The 13,317-nt window shown below is 47.7% G+C and overlaps 1 protein-coding gene across 6 annotated transcripts in view; it reads left to right on the top strand.

Annotated features, from left to right (window-relative positions):
• Window positions 1-4,254, top strand: part of TTI1 (TELO2 interacting protein 1) — a 46,549-nt gene extending 42,295 nt beyond the window's left edge. For 2 of the 6 annotated variants that reach the window (XR_013365253.1, XR_013365255.1), the window contains exon 9: window positions 3,481-3,688. Coding sequence is in view for 2 of the 6 variants with exons in the window: in XM_077873125.1 (XP_077729251.1) it covers window positions 3,481-3,664 (184 nt within the window). In the remaining 4 variants the exon portion in view is untranslated. Of the gene's footprint in view, window positions 1-835; window positions 876-3,480 lie in introns of all 6 variants that reach the window. The other 4 variants (XR_013365256.1, XR_013365254.1, XM_077873126.1 and 1 more) reach the window with 3 other exon arrangements.
• Window positions 4,255-13,317: the final 9,063 nt, after the last annotated feature.

The following is a 13,317-nucleotide window of genomic DNA, read 5'->3' as shown; positions in this document are numbered from 1 at the left end:
CATTTAAGCTACACGGCCCTACAGGTTATTGAGAGATAATCACTCGCCTCAGGACACTCAGAGGCATGAGGCACAGCTGAGTGCCTCCCGAAACTCTGGGGACCAGATAATCTCTTGATAACTGTGCTCCCTGGAGCCACTGATTTGGGCCTGGGGGAAGGAGAAAGAAATTTTTGTTCAGGACTTAAATGGTATACATATATTTTTTTTAAGTGTTTCTCTTTAGGTTTGAAAAAACATGGAGCTGGCCATTTGGCATGTTCAACAGCCATCTCTGCCATGTCTCACGATGTATTAGGAACATTTTCCAGGCAGTTACCCCAGTCACTTCAAAGCGGAGGTCCTCTCTTTGTCTTCTGGCTTTCTATTATGCAAAAGGGCTTTTCAGGGTCTTCAGCTTTTGGCTCTTCACTTTCTGGGAACCCCTCTCCCCAGCTCGGGATGGGCAAGAACTGGCCGCAGGACAAAGTGGTACCAGAGTTTGGAGCAAAGCTGGGCCACTGAGCTCAGACAAAGGCCTCCCAGGCCTGTGTTCAGCTCCCAGTGGCTTAAACTGAACAAGGGTTCAGGTTCAGAATGTGTCAGTGTTTAGAGTTCAGCAGGTCGCATGCCTTTCGCCAAGCAAGAGCACAGCTACACCTGCCAGCACCTGGTTGCCCAGCATGGTTTTCACTCCCAGCTTCAGGCACGCAGAGGGCAAAGAATATTGCATTTGTTTTTTCCTGAAAATAGCGGGCGAAATGAGAATGCCATTGGCTGAGGCCTGGGACCCCCACCAAGTCAGTATGAAGGAAATTACGAGTGAAACAAAAGACAAATGTTTTGCCCTTTTCAGAGTGTCGGAGAAGTTTCCGTGGTGTGGCGGTGCTGCAAAGGTTGGTAGTGATAATTATTCCTTAGACACACACATAGTCTCTGGAAGGAGCAGTGTTTTCATTATACACTTCAAAGTGTTTTCCTGCACCTCATCTCCTTAGAGCCTGGCAACAAACTTGTGAGGAGGGTGGGGCGAGTGTGATCATCTTCCTTTGGAGAAAGAGGAAACAGGTTCACAGAGGCAAAATAATTTGCCTCAAGCCCCAGAGGCAGGAGAGGGAACTGGTATGGCTCCCTGCCATTCTGGGGGGTCTACCCCTTTAAGAGCTAAGGAAGGAGACCCGAAATAATTCTTCTAAGAGTTTGGATCTCACTTAATAAAAGAAGGTGAACTTTATCCACACATTCTTACTTTGTTTCTCTGTGAGCATTTTAGAGTTCTCACAGGGCAAAGAGAGTGGCTCTCTCCTTTTCCTTTCCTGCCAAAGAGCAGAACATCTGCATTTAGCATGTTAAAAAGGACTCACAGTGAACATTGCAAGGTATTCATGCCCCTATAAGGCAGAGCAGAGCCCTGACTGAGGTGGGCCACGGCACCACTTCGCCGGGTGGTGCCCAGATCAAATTATTCCTCGGTGCGCCAGGCTGTAGCCTGAGAAACTGTTCCAGTTCTGGAAGAGGGAAAAAAAAAATCAAATGAAGCCATTTGCATTCTAACCATCTTTGGCACCAGGAAAAACTGTCAACTGTGTCACATGTAAATAGAAATCAGCTTCCCATTTTTGGTGTGTTTTTTCATAATTTCCCTTGCCACTCTAATTATCAAAGATATTTTTGTTTTTAAACAAAAATTGTCTCCCACGCAGGCCCCATCTCCTTTCTGCGGTGAAGTGGAAACGATGAATTAGAATATTCTAATCACTTCTCCAGCAACCACCGCTGAGATTATAAGCACAAGATTATCCTAAGTAAAGAAAACTTAAATTGTTTAGGCACAAACCAGGCCAGAAAAATTTTCAAAGGATCCCCCTTCCCTTCCCACCTGCCTTCCTTGCCTCCTTAGCAGATGTCTACTAAACCCAAGGAAGAAAGCAAAACTGGCTTCCCCCAGAGTAAGACCCAAATCCCCTAAAGGCACGGGTTTTTCAGATTAACAAAATTAAAAACAGAATTTAGCTCCATTCAGCATGCATTAAATTCCTGTTTGCTGCCCAACAGTATGGGAGAGGCTCCTAGGTCATCAAGAATAAAATGTGATTCATCAAATAGATACTATCCATGCCATTACTTGGTAGGTAAGGATCACATGGGCTAGACGCTGTGTAGGACTGGATCTGTGTTTTCTCATTTAAGCCTCAGCAAAATCCCACATAGCAGTGATAAGTGGACTAATCTCCCACAGCCACATAGCAATGATGTCTGCCATAATGTGAATCCTGTTGGTAACCTTCCCTAGACCTTCCTTGGTGGTGAACAGTTGACCTCTCCTTTAGATCCTTTTATAGGATGTGATTTTCCAGAGAGGTATGTCATCTTAAGCCATTGTCATGCAGTGTCATAAATCACTAATTAAATATAAGAACCTGTTGGGTCAAGTATTCGTTGAGGGCTTACCATGTGCCATCCCAGGTGCCTGGTACAGCAGTGAGCCAAAAAAGGTGTGGTCGCAGCCCTCAGAAGCTGTATTGTGAGGACGGGAGATAGTTGATAGACAGTAAGTGCTGGGAGGGGTGTCCTGAAAGAGAAAAATAGGGGGCAGCCACCTAAGCACAATGGTCCAGGAAGGCCAACCTCTCTGAGCCGGTGATACATACCAACAGGGAGCTGCCCAACTAGGGGAGGGCCTCATCCTTCCTGGAATTGAAAATCCAGACTCTGAATCACTGAATTGGCCAAGTGTATGAAGTTTACACTTGGACTGCTCAGTGCAGTGGCCCTGAGCACATGGTTGGTCATTCAGAAATGGGATATGAGCAGATGAGAGGCAAAGGTTGCAACCCCAAAGCTCAGGCCAAGTTAAAGAGCCTCACCCTCAGGAGGTATGTGGTGTTGGGTGGCCCAGGCCCTTCAGCTCTGTCCCTGTCATGTGTAGGATACCAGTTCTCTGGCTCCACCAAAAGTCAGGAAGCCCAGCTCAGTCGGTTCCTGCTACAGGAGAATAACTGGGTCTGATCTCTATGAGCCTGTCCAGACCATCAAGAACCCATGGATCTTGGTGGCCAGAAGAGGGTGAACTACAGAGCTCAGCAGCAAGTTGGCAGGACAGGGATGAGGACCTGGAGACTCGGAGTGTGGGCTTGCCCTATGAGCCTGGAATGAGAAGTGGAGCCCGTCAGTTTTCTTTAAAAACTCCTGCTTGAAACCCCAGGACTTAGCTGGTTTCTTTGCCAAGAGCTTGTTTAATGTCAGTATTGTTCTGCTCAGACTACTTACTTTACTTCTCAATGTCAATGGATATGAAATTCTTTATGCGCTGTGGGACCATCCTAATGGCCCTGTCTTACGAACTACAGTGGGTTTGCTCTGCTATTCGAAGAGATTGGATTTTATCAGGTTCTCCCCCAAATAACCCAGTAAGCTGCCCCGTCGCGAGAACACTAGCCACTCTCCCTTCTCTCTGCTCCCTTGAGACTCCAGCCCACCCTCCTTTCTGTCTCTCCACAGGGTTTTCCTCCACTTGATGAAAGTGGACCCGGACTCCACCTGGTTTCTCCTGAATGAACTTTACTGCCCTGAGCAGCTCACACCTCCCCACCCCAGCCTCCACCCCGTGCAGCTGCGGGGGACCATGGGGCAAGGGAACCCTTATGCAGCCAATGTGCTCTGCCTACTGCAGGAGCTGCAGTGACCCCCCCACCCCCCACCACACACACACACACCTAGGTGTGACAGGGCAATATCTTTGTCCCGCAGGTGGGGCGACCCCACCCTGACCCCAGGTGGTGGCAGAGAAGACTGCGAAGGTGGATTAGACAGCCAGTCGATTTATAAATTGATCGATCCCACAACTGCTTAGAAATTGAAGGAAAGTAGCTGACTGTTATTTATATTTCATACCTGGTGTTTTCAAATGACATTGTCTGGCAGCTCTAAGGGCTTAACTCCTTCGCTTACCATCTCTGCGGCCCCAACTGCCCCACGGGCCATCACCACCACACACACAGACACACACACACACACACACACACACACACACACACACATCCCCACACCGGAGAGCCTAAGGACACATGGAGGGAGGCCTCTACTATGCACCAAGTGTGTCCCTTGAGCACCTGAGGACCACATGGAAGTACCACGCACCCAGGAGTCTTCAGAACGCAGCCCTACATCGCGGACATGTGTACCTTCCCTCCTGGAACAGTGAGCTAGAGCTAACTCATTGTACCCAACCTGTTATTTGGAAGAAAATGAAATAAAGGCAATTCTTGGATGAAAGCTGTGATCAAGAGCTCACTTTAAGGTTTGTTATTTAAATTGGGTGCTTCTTAAGAAATGAATTTATGTTCTTGAATGGATGATACAGAGCCATGGTGTAAAATCCAAGCAGTACAAAACAGAAACGGTGAAGTCTCCACCTCATTCCCCAGACATCTGGTGTCCCTCCCAAAAGACAAACACTCATGGCAATTTTTTCATACCTGTTAAGTAGGAGATTGATTATTTTTTACTTTTATTATGGATAATAGTATACAGCAAGCTCCATGTACCCATACCCCAGCTGCACGAGTTACCAGCACGTGGAGAGCTTTGCTTCATGGCTACCCTCACACATTTACCTCCCCAGCTTCCCCAGTCCCCGGAGTATTTTGAAGCACATCTCGGAAGTCCTATCCAAACCTTTTTTAAAATGTAAATCATGGGGTGCCTGGGTGGCTCAGTCAGTTAAATGTCTGCCCTTGGCTCAGGTCATGATTCCAGAGTCCTGGAATTGAGCCCCGCATTGGGCTCCACAACTCATCAGGGAGTCTGCTTGAGATTCTCTCTCCTGCTGCCCCTCTTCCCCCTGCTTGCGCTTTCTTGTGAGTGTGTGCGCGCACACACACACACACACACACACAGAGTCTCTCCCTTAAATAAATAAATCTTTTTTAAAAATTAAGAAAAGGGGGGCAGCCCTGGTGGCGCAGCGGTTTGGCGCCGCCTGCAGCCCGGGGTGTGATCCTGGAGACCCGGGATCGAGTTCCGCATCGGGCTTCCTGCATGGAGCCTGCTTCTCCCTCTGCCTGTGTCTCTGCCTCTCTCTCACTCTCTCTGAATGAATAAATAAATACATCTTTTAAAAAAAATTAAGAAAAGGGGATGCCTGGGTGGCTCAGTGGTTGAGTGTCTGCCTGTGGCTCAGGTGGTGATCCCGGGGTCCTGGGATCAAGTCCTGCATCAGGCTCCCTGCAGGGAACCTGCTTCTCCCTCTGTCTGTGTCTCTGCCTCTCTCTGTGTGTCTCTCATGAATAAATAAATAAAATATTTTAAAAAATTAAAATAAAAAAAATGTGCAACCACACTAGCATTACCACACCTAAACTAGCAGTGGTCCTTTCATATTGTATGCAGTGAATGTTTAAATTTCCCCAGCGCATTGAATCAGGATCCAAATAAGGTATATACATTGCTGTTTTCTGTATGTCCCTTAATAAATATATTTTAATTTATAGATTCCCTCTCCTCTTTTCTTCTCCCTGTACATTTTGTTGAAACAAGGTCATTTATCCTACAGCATTTCTCACAGTCCAGATCTACTGATTACATCCCTATGGGGGTCATTCCGTGGGTTTCTCCTATCACCTGTATTTCCTGTAAATGGGAGGGCAGAACAAGAGGTGTGATCCGGTTTGGGGGTTTTCATTGTTTTGGGGAACACTCCTCCGTAAGTGGTATTATTTATTTCCATCAGGAGGCATGTAATATCTGATCTCTTATGGGATTGGCCATTGGTGATCCTCACCTGGATCCACTCCCTCATTAGCGAATGCAGACAGTGCTGTTCTTTCCCCCCCATCCTGGCTTGTCTTTAGCTAGAGTACTTGTGGAACGTTCCCTTCATCAACCATGCAGTAACCTTGAGGGAGTTTTGTGTGGAAAAAGCAGGATAAATAGTTGATTTTTTCTTTTCTTTCTTTTTTTTTTTTAGCTGAGGGATTTAAAACACAGATTATATAAATTTAGGTACACCACCACAGACACACACACAAATGTGCTGAAGGATCCTAGGAATAATGAATGCTTCCTCACCATATGCATGGTTAGATACCATCCAGATAACTCCTCCAGTGATGTAGATAATACCCCAGCTCTGTGAAACCCAGAAGGCAGCTGGCATGGGGACATATCCAAGCGAGGGGGGCCCCAGCCAGTTCCGGGGAGGCCCACTCATCTATTAGGGTCTTCTCTGCAAGGGCACAGAATGTCCAGATTGGGGCTAGGTGGTAGCAGCCTGGCTTTTGGTCTGGCTCAGCCAGTGAGTCATCAGGGGCCATCCCTCTCTTTGGGCCTCAGCTCTCCTGCCTGTAAAGGTGAGAATGGGCCAGAATGAGAGCTTAATTTGGGGAATTCTGGGTCCCTCCAGCAAGCCGATGACACTTCAAGAACCCCTTCCCCAGCAATGTCCCTCCTCTTACCCCCCTCCCTTCCAGGAGGGCACTGCATCCTCCGAGACTGTGAGACTGGGGTCATGTACCATCTCATCTCCTGCTGGGTTGGTCTACTGAGCTGACCTCACAAATTCTGTGTACAATTCTAGAGACTTCACCTATGAGCCTGCAGGGACCCCAAGTTAAGAACCCCTGAAAGAGAGATAATCACTTTACTCTCTTCTGGTTTTAAAATTCTAGGATGATTTCCTTTGAGAAAGGGGGGAAATACCCTCTAATTGAGAGGACTCTAAGAAGATTCACCACATTGTTCCTAATTCCACTGGGGACACAAAGTCCTAGGCTAATTCAATCTCTAGGTCCTGACAAATGAGAAAACAGGTCAGGGAGGTGGTGGGACTTATGGAGTATTACCTAGTAGTCTGCCTTCCCAGGGCGCGTGGACATGGCAGGCTGTAATAGTGTGCCAAGAGGCAGGGGAACGTGCACACACATCCTGTGCCCTGATGCAACTTGGGCCCTTGGGAGGCTCTCCAGGAGATAATCCGTGTGGAAGGATCTGCCATGGTGTTCCAAAAACCCATCTTGTCCTCAGGGCGTAGACACCCTGAGTTGCTTTGGGATTCCCGCAGGCAGATTCACTTGATTTAAAAAAAAAAAAAAAAAACTAATTAGAGTGCCTCTCCAGTCATTATTATATTCAGGCAACTTTAATTTGAACCCATCCAGCTGACTCATCTTAGCCCTTGTTTATGTGGGCTTCTCAAAGTGATCGTTTCCCCCTGTTAAACGTGGCTGGTGCACTGAGGATTTCTCCTTTCATTGAGGGTTTCCGAGTGTTGGTTTGGCTGGAGTTAAAGGTAGATACTGAAGGGCCTTGAGTTTCAAGTTGAGACACTGAGCTCTGATTTGCAGGCAGTGGGTGCCTCCTGGGGGATTCCGGAAAGCACAGAGATGGACCCTGGGATCCTGCAAAGGACTGGGCGTAGTCCTTAGGAGGCTCGTAGTGTGGAAGGAGCGTGGATGATCTGGAGCTCATCAGCACTGGACTTGGTTTCCGACTCTACCCCTCAGTACCTGTGTGACCTTGGACAAGTCACTTTTCATTTCCCCATCTCTGAACTGGAGTTCACCACCTCTGCCTCTTTAAATGGCTGCAGCAGAGAAAGTGTTATCGTGTTTACAGTGCCCAGGGCTTCGACACTGTGCAGCCCTTCCTTCCATCCAACCCCTTTGCTTACGGCTTTGTTAGGATGCAGCACATACTCCTCTGGACAGTTATTGCAGAGGAAGTAGATGGTTAAATCTCAGAATAAACCACCTGGGAACTAAGGAGGACTCCTGGTGAAGGAGGGTAAGATCTTGGTAAGACGAGCAGACTATTGGCAGAAAGAGGATAAAGGGCATTCCAGACAAGGAAAATGACATGCCAAAGGCAGCCAGGTGTACCTGTCCATATCTGCACTCATCATAACTCCTTCAGTTGCAGCTAACAGGAAACCCAACTCAAAGTAGCTTGAGAGTAATGTCTTGGCTCTCATAACCGGCAGCCACCCCGCCCCACCACCCGGCCCCTGGCTCCAGATCCCACAGCCAGGCTCCATGTTTTAGCAGCCTCTCTCTATAAAGTGGCAAGGATGGCCAGTAGTCCTGGCTGATGTTCTCTGAGTTGATCAAGCCTAGGAGAGTGTGCACCTCCATCTGGCAGCTCCCAACTCAAGTTCTAGGATTATCTCTTCTCAGCTCAGCCAGTCCTCTGCCCCACCCCAAACCAAGCATTGTGCATCCAAGCAGGTTTTGGCAAACTTTCCCCATACTGGGTCAGATGGTGAATATTATAGGCTTTGCAGGCCATAGGATCTCTGTAGAATCTTCTTTGGCTTTTTTTTTTTTTTTTTTTTTTTACATTTTAAATGTGTAAAATCCTTACAAAATAGGCCATGGGCCACTATTTTGCCCTTGGACCTTAGTTTGCTGCCTCCTGATCCTTAGCATTCTCCTGGCAGTCTTGGGGGCAGGTGCTCAGATCAGCTCATCCAAACCATATGGAGACAGAGTTGGGATGGAGTGGTTTCCCCCAAAAGGAAGCACTGTATTTGGTTACTAGGCAAAGAGATGCAGAGTGGGTAACAGTGACAGACAGCCACCACCCCACGCCTGTGGCAGATGACCAGTGTGGCCCGGCAGCCCAGGAGGGGATGTGTTAGCAGGCTGTGGTCACTGAGGCCACATTTATGAAGGGCATTGAATGCCAACCTAGAGATTCCACCCTTAACAGATCAAGTGGCCTTGAAAGGTTCTTGAACAGGTGATTAATGAATTGAAAGCAGCGTTTTAGGAATATTCATCTCGTGGCAGCATCCAGGAGCCATCAGAAGGGGGAGAGGCTGGCTGGCGATGAAATTGTGTTTTCGAAAGTCCCAGGACGAGAAAATGTACCTCTTCCATCAACCCCAAACTGTTTGACATGCCGTGGTTCATGGGCGACTTGAGGCACATAAATATGTGCTTTAAAGTTTAAAAGTAAGAAGTGAGATGAATGGAACCTCTGATGAGGCTTCCTCCAGCTCGGGCCGGAGAGTTGAGAAGCCCTAAAAATGATTTTCCGCAGCTCCAGCCGTGATGAACATCTCCCTTTGTGTGACTTACCCCAGCCTCTGTGTCGGGCTTGATTGGAAGCAAAGTGCCCATACTGCCTTTCCTCCAGAGTATGGAATAGAGGCCAAATTTCGGAAAATAATTCTGAGTGATGGCTGACTCTGTCGAAGCGTTGATTGCTTTATAAATGGCATTCTTCTCTCTGCATCCCCACCCCCCTCCACAGCCCCCCCGCCACCACTGAAGTTTTGAAGGCAGCGGCTTTTCAAATTACGCTTGAAAAGCAGCCTGATTTCCCACAGGAATCATCTCCTAGATTAGGAGCTGTTCCACCTTTTCCGACAGTTTTACCCAGAGTACAAAGCCTGTCTGCAAAGGGCGAGGAGGGAGCGATGCTGTCCTCCCTTCAAAGCCTTCAGCACAAACCATTTATGAAAATGTCTCTCGCTGCAGCCAGTTCCCAGCGTCAGTCCCGGGCCGCCTGCTCTTGCAGCAGGAAAGGGTTAAAAAGCACTGATGAATGGCTGCCTCCACCCCACACCCTGCCGCTTTCCCTCCTTATATAATTTACCATTCTTTTTGCACAACAGCTCCTAGGTCTCAACCTGCTCTCTCAATCAGTACCCTCACGTCCTCGGCTTCCTCCCACACAGGCGGGCTCAGAAGTAAGGAAGGCACCTCTCAGAATCTCTGAGGCCGTTTCCAAGGGAGAAGATGCTGGTGGGGGGAGAGGGGGAGAGAAGTAGCGCAGAAGAGTCACAAGTTTCTTCATGAAATAAAAATGGTGCATTCCCCACGGCAGATGCAGAGGAGTCGATGCAGACCTTGGTGCGCCCACCTCCCCTTTGCCCCATCTTCGTGCCCTCTCTCACCTCATGGCACCTATCCAGGGTGCTCACACATTCCACCCAGGACATGCCCAGTTCCCTATAAGGGGACAGAGAGGCCCGAGATGCGAGTTGAACTGTGCCACAGCTCACAGGGGACTTCGAGCACTCCCTCCCCGTCCCCAGGCCTCAGTGTCCCTCTCTGCTCCATAAAGGGTTTGAAACAGTCTCCAAGCATTGTTCCGCCCCTTAAAACATCTGTGATTTGATAATAAAGTGTTGGCAAGTATGTGGGGAAACGGGTGTGTAAGGTGGTACAAGCTCTTTGGAGGTCAATTTTGCAGTATTACCAAATGGGAATGCATGCACCTTTTGACCAGCAATTCTGCTTCTAAGAATTTAATGCTCACACATGTGCACAAAGATGTACTTGCATAGGCAATTCACTGCAACATTGTGATTTACAGAAACTCACAAATACCGGAATGCCCAGTATGTGCCAGGCATTATGCCTAATGCTTTGCATTAATTTCTCGAGAGACTGGGTGCAAAAGATAGGAAATAAGCTAATCAAAGGATATAAACATCCATCCAAAAGAGGCCAAAACACCCCCGTCCCCCCCCCCTACGCACAACACAGAAATTCTAGTGAACTGTATATACTGAAGGATGATACATCAAAAGTCATGAAATGTTACTGTTAACTATTTCATAAAAGTAAACAGGAAATTGAAAAGAAAGCAGAAGAAAAGCTGGGGGAGGGAAGGAGGGACTGTTTAAATAAACTACGTTACAACCCTATAACAAAATGAAAAAAACAGCAATAGCTATCAGAATCTAAAATGCACATACCCTTTGACTCAGCAATCCTGCTATTAGGAATTTCCTTGTTCATGTGCCAAAATGATGAACAAAGTGTTCGTTAAAGCATTGTTTGCATTAATAAAAGGTTGGAAACAACCTAAAGGTCCATCCAGAGAGGCCCAGATAAATAATTTCTTAGTAACACATAGTTTGCCATGTGGCCTTTGCAAAGAAAGGGCTATTTTCTGTGTATATTTCCGAGATACATTATTAAAGAAAACGGCAAGCAGAACAGTGCAACGATTTGTGGGGGATGGGGGTACTTTATGTGTGGAATTTCTCTTAAAGAACACCCAAGTGGCAGCCTCTAGGAAGGGTGACAGGATTAGCGATAAGTCTTCACATTATACCCTTTATACTCTTCACATCTTTTTTTTTTTAAGATTTTATTTATTTATTCATCAGAGAGAGAGAGAGTGAGAGAGAGGCAGAGACACAGGCAGAGGGAGAAACAGGCTCCATGCAGGGAGCCCAACTCGATCCCGGGTCTCTAGGATCACACCCTGGACTGAAGGAGGCGCTAAACCGCGGAGCCACCCAGGCTGCCCTCTTTACATCTTTAAACGAGATACATGTGTAACTTATTCAGTCACAAAAATTTGTATTATTAAAATATAAGACATTGGTGAGTCCATAATGCTATGGTAAACTCACATTTTGGTGACAGGAGCCTAATAGCGGGATTTCCTCTCCTGTGTGTTGCATTTCTCAAGTAGAACCAGGGCTGGAGGGGGAGGTGGCATTGCTTAATCCAAAAATTCGAAGCGATTGTGGAGAGGGTCTCTTCCAGGCCTCACCCCGTCCCGCCCCCATGGCTCCTGTATGTATGCTGGAGAACCATTTCCCCTCTATGCCCTGGCTCATCTGAGTCCCTTAGAGCCCCAAGAGAAGCAAGTCCAGCCTCAGAGCCTTTTGTGACTGCCCAGACAGAATTTAGGGCTCATGCTCAGTGCTCTCAAGGCATTGCATGGTGCCCTCTGTCCTGCCACAGCTCTGTCTGGGGGTTGTCACCTTTTTTCCATGGAGGGGGTCACCTTCCTTACCGCATCTTCAGCACCTTGGACAGGACTGGGGTTTGTGACTTCCTCTCAATGTCAGGATGACTGAGCGAGCTCTCCAAGTGCTGGGCCTCAAAGCATCAAGTAGAGGACAAAGATAGGATTCAAACCTGAGGCTGCTGACATCACATGATCAGTTATATCATTATTTATGTAACAGGATCCAAAATCTGCAGGTTGGAAACTAATTCAACAAGCAGTTTTTGAGGCTTTCTATGCGCCAGGCCCAGAGACAAAAAGACTTAAACACTGCCTCCTAGGGGCTGGGCTCAAAGGAGAGCTAAACAAGACATGTTATGAGGAGACAGCCATCGTCTGTATTAGGAGGAGGTCAGGAGCAGCAGTTAGAGCATGGTCCCTGGAGATGGGCAGCCTGGCCTTGGATCCTCACTCTCCTGCTTTGGGCAAGTCTCTTTATGGCTCTGAGCCTTGAAGAGATGGGAATAAAAATAATACCACCCCCCTTGGGGGCACCTGGATGCCTCAGTTTGTTAAGTGTCTGACTTCGGCTCAGGTCACAATCCCAGAGTCCTAGGATCAAGCCCCACATCAGGCTCCGGGCTCAGTGAGGTGTCTGCCTCTCCCTCTGCCCCTCCCTCCACACTTCTACATGTGCACGCATGCATTTTCTCTCTCTCAAATAAATAAATAAATAAATAAATAAATAAATAAATAAAATCTTTAACAACAACTATATATATAGTTTCATATATATAGTTTATAGTTTTATAATATTTATAATAAAATTTATAGTTATATATATATATATATAATACCTCCCTGAGAACATGGTGAGAAATGGACTGGTAAAGGCTGGCCTCGGGGCCTGGCCCCTAGGCAGTGTGCTGTAGGAGTTGGTCATCATGATGCAGAGGATGGTACATTAGAGGTATAAGTGGCAGCACAGAGGTGTTTGAACTGAAAGGAAGCTGGGAGGCTTCACGGAGGAGAGGCCATCCAAGGTAGCTTTGTAGTATTTGCCTGTCAGACACAAAAGGAAGGACCCCTCAGGGCAGAGGAAGCAGTGCGTGTGCAGAGGCTCACACAGGATGGTCACGATGTTGCTCGTTTCAGTGGGAGGTGGGATCCCTATCCAGTGAGACTGAAGGAAAGGACGAGGACTTTGGGAAGGGAGGATGGTCTGTCTGTTCCATACTTTTGCGAAAATTGGTAATGGGAAACGTCACTAAAAAGGAGCAGGGAAGTTTCAGCAGGGGGAGCTCTTGTGCCCTATCACTCCTAGCTGATTGCAGACCCAGCAGGAAGAGACAGACTTGACCTTGGGCAGACTTGACCTTGCAGGGGGATACTACTCCACTACCCCCAGTGGAGGAAGAGATGCTTTCCTTATCCCCTGGCAACAGCTCAGCCAATGAGAAGCCATCACATTTCAAACTCCCAGTTTAGGGACTCCTGGGTGGCTCAGTGGTTGAGTATCATCTGCCTTTGGCTCAGGGCATGATCCCAGGGTCCTGGCATTGAGTCCCACATCAGGTTCCCTGCATGGACCCTGGTTCTCCCTCTATCTGTGTCTCTGCCTCTCTGTGTGCGTGTCTCTCATGA

This window comes from Canis aureus, chromosome 26, assembly GCF_053574225.1.
Source record: "Canis aureus isolate CA01 chromosome 26, VMU_Caureus_v.1.0, whole genome shotgun sequence".
NCBI lineage: Eukaryota > Metazoa > Chordata > Mammalia > Carnivora > Canidae > Canis > Canis aureus.
The sequence above is the reverse complement of the archived record's forward strand: the minus strand, read 5'-3'. Positions and strand labels throughout refer to the sequence as shown.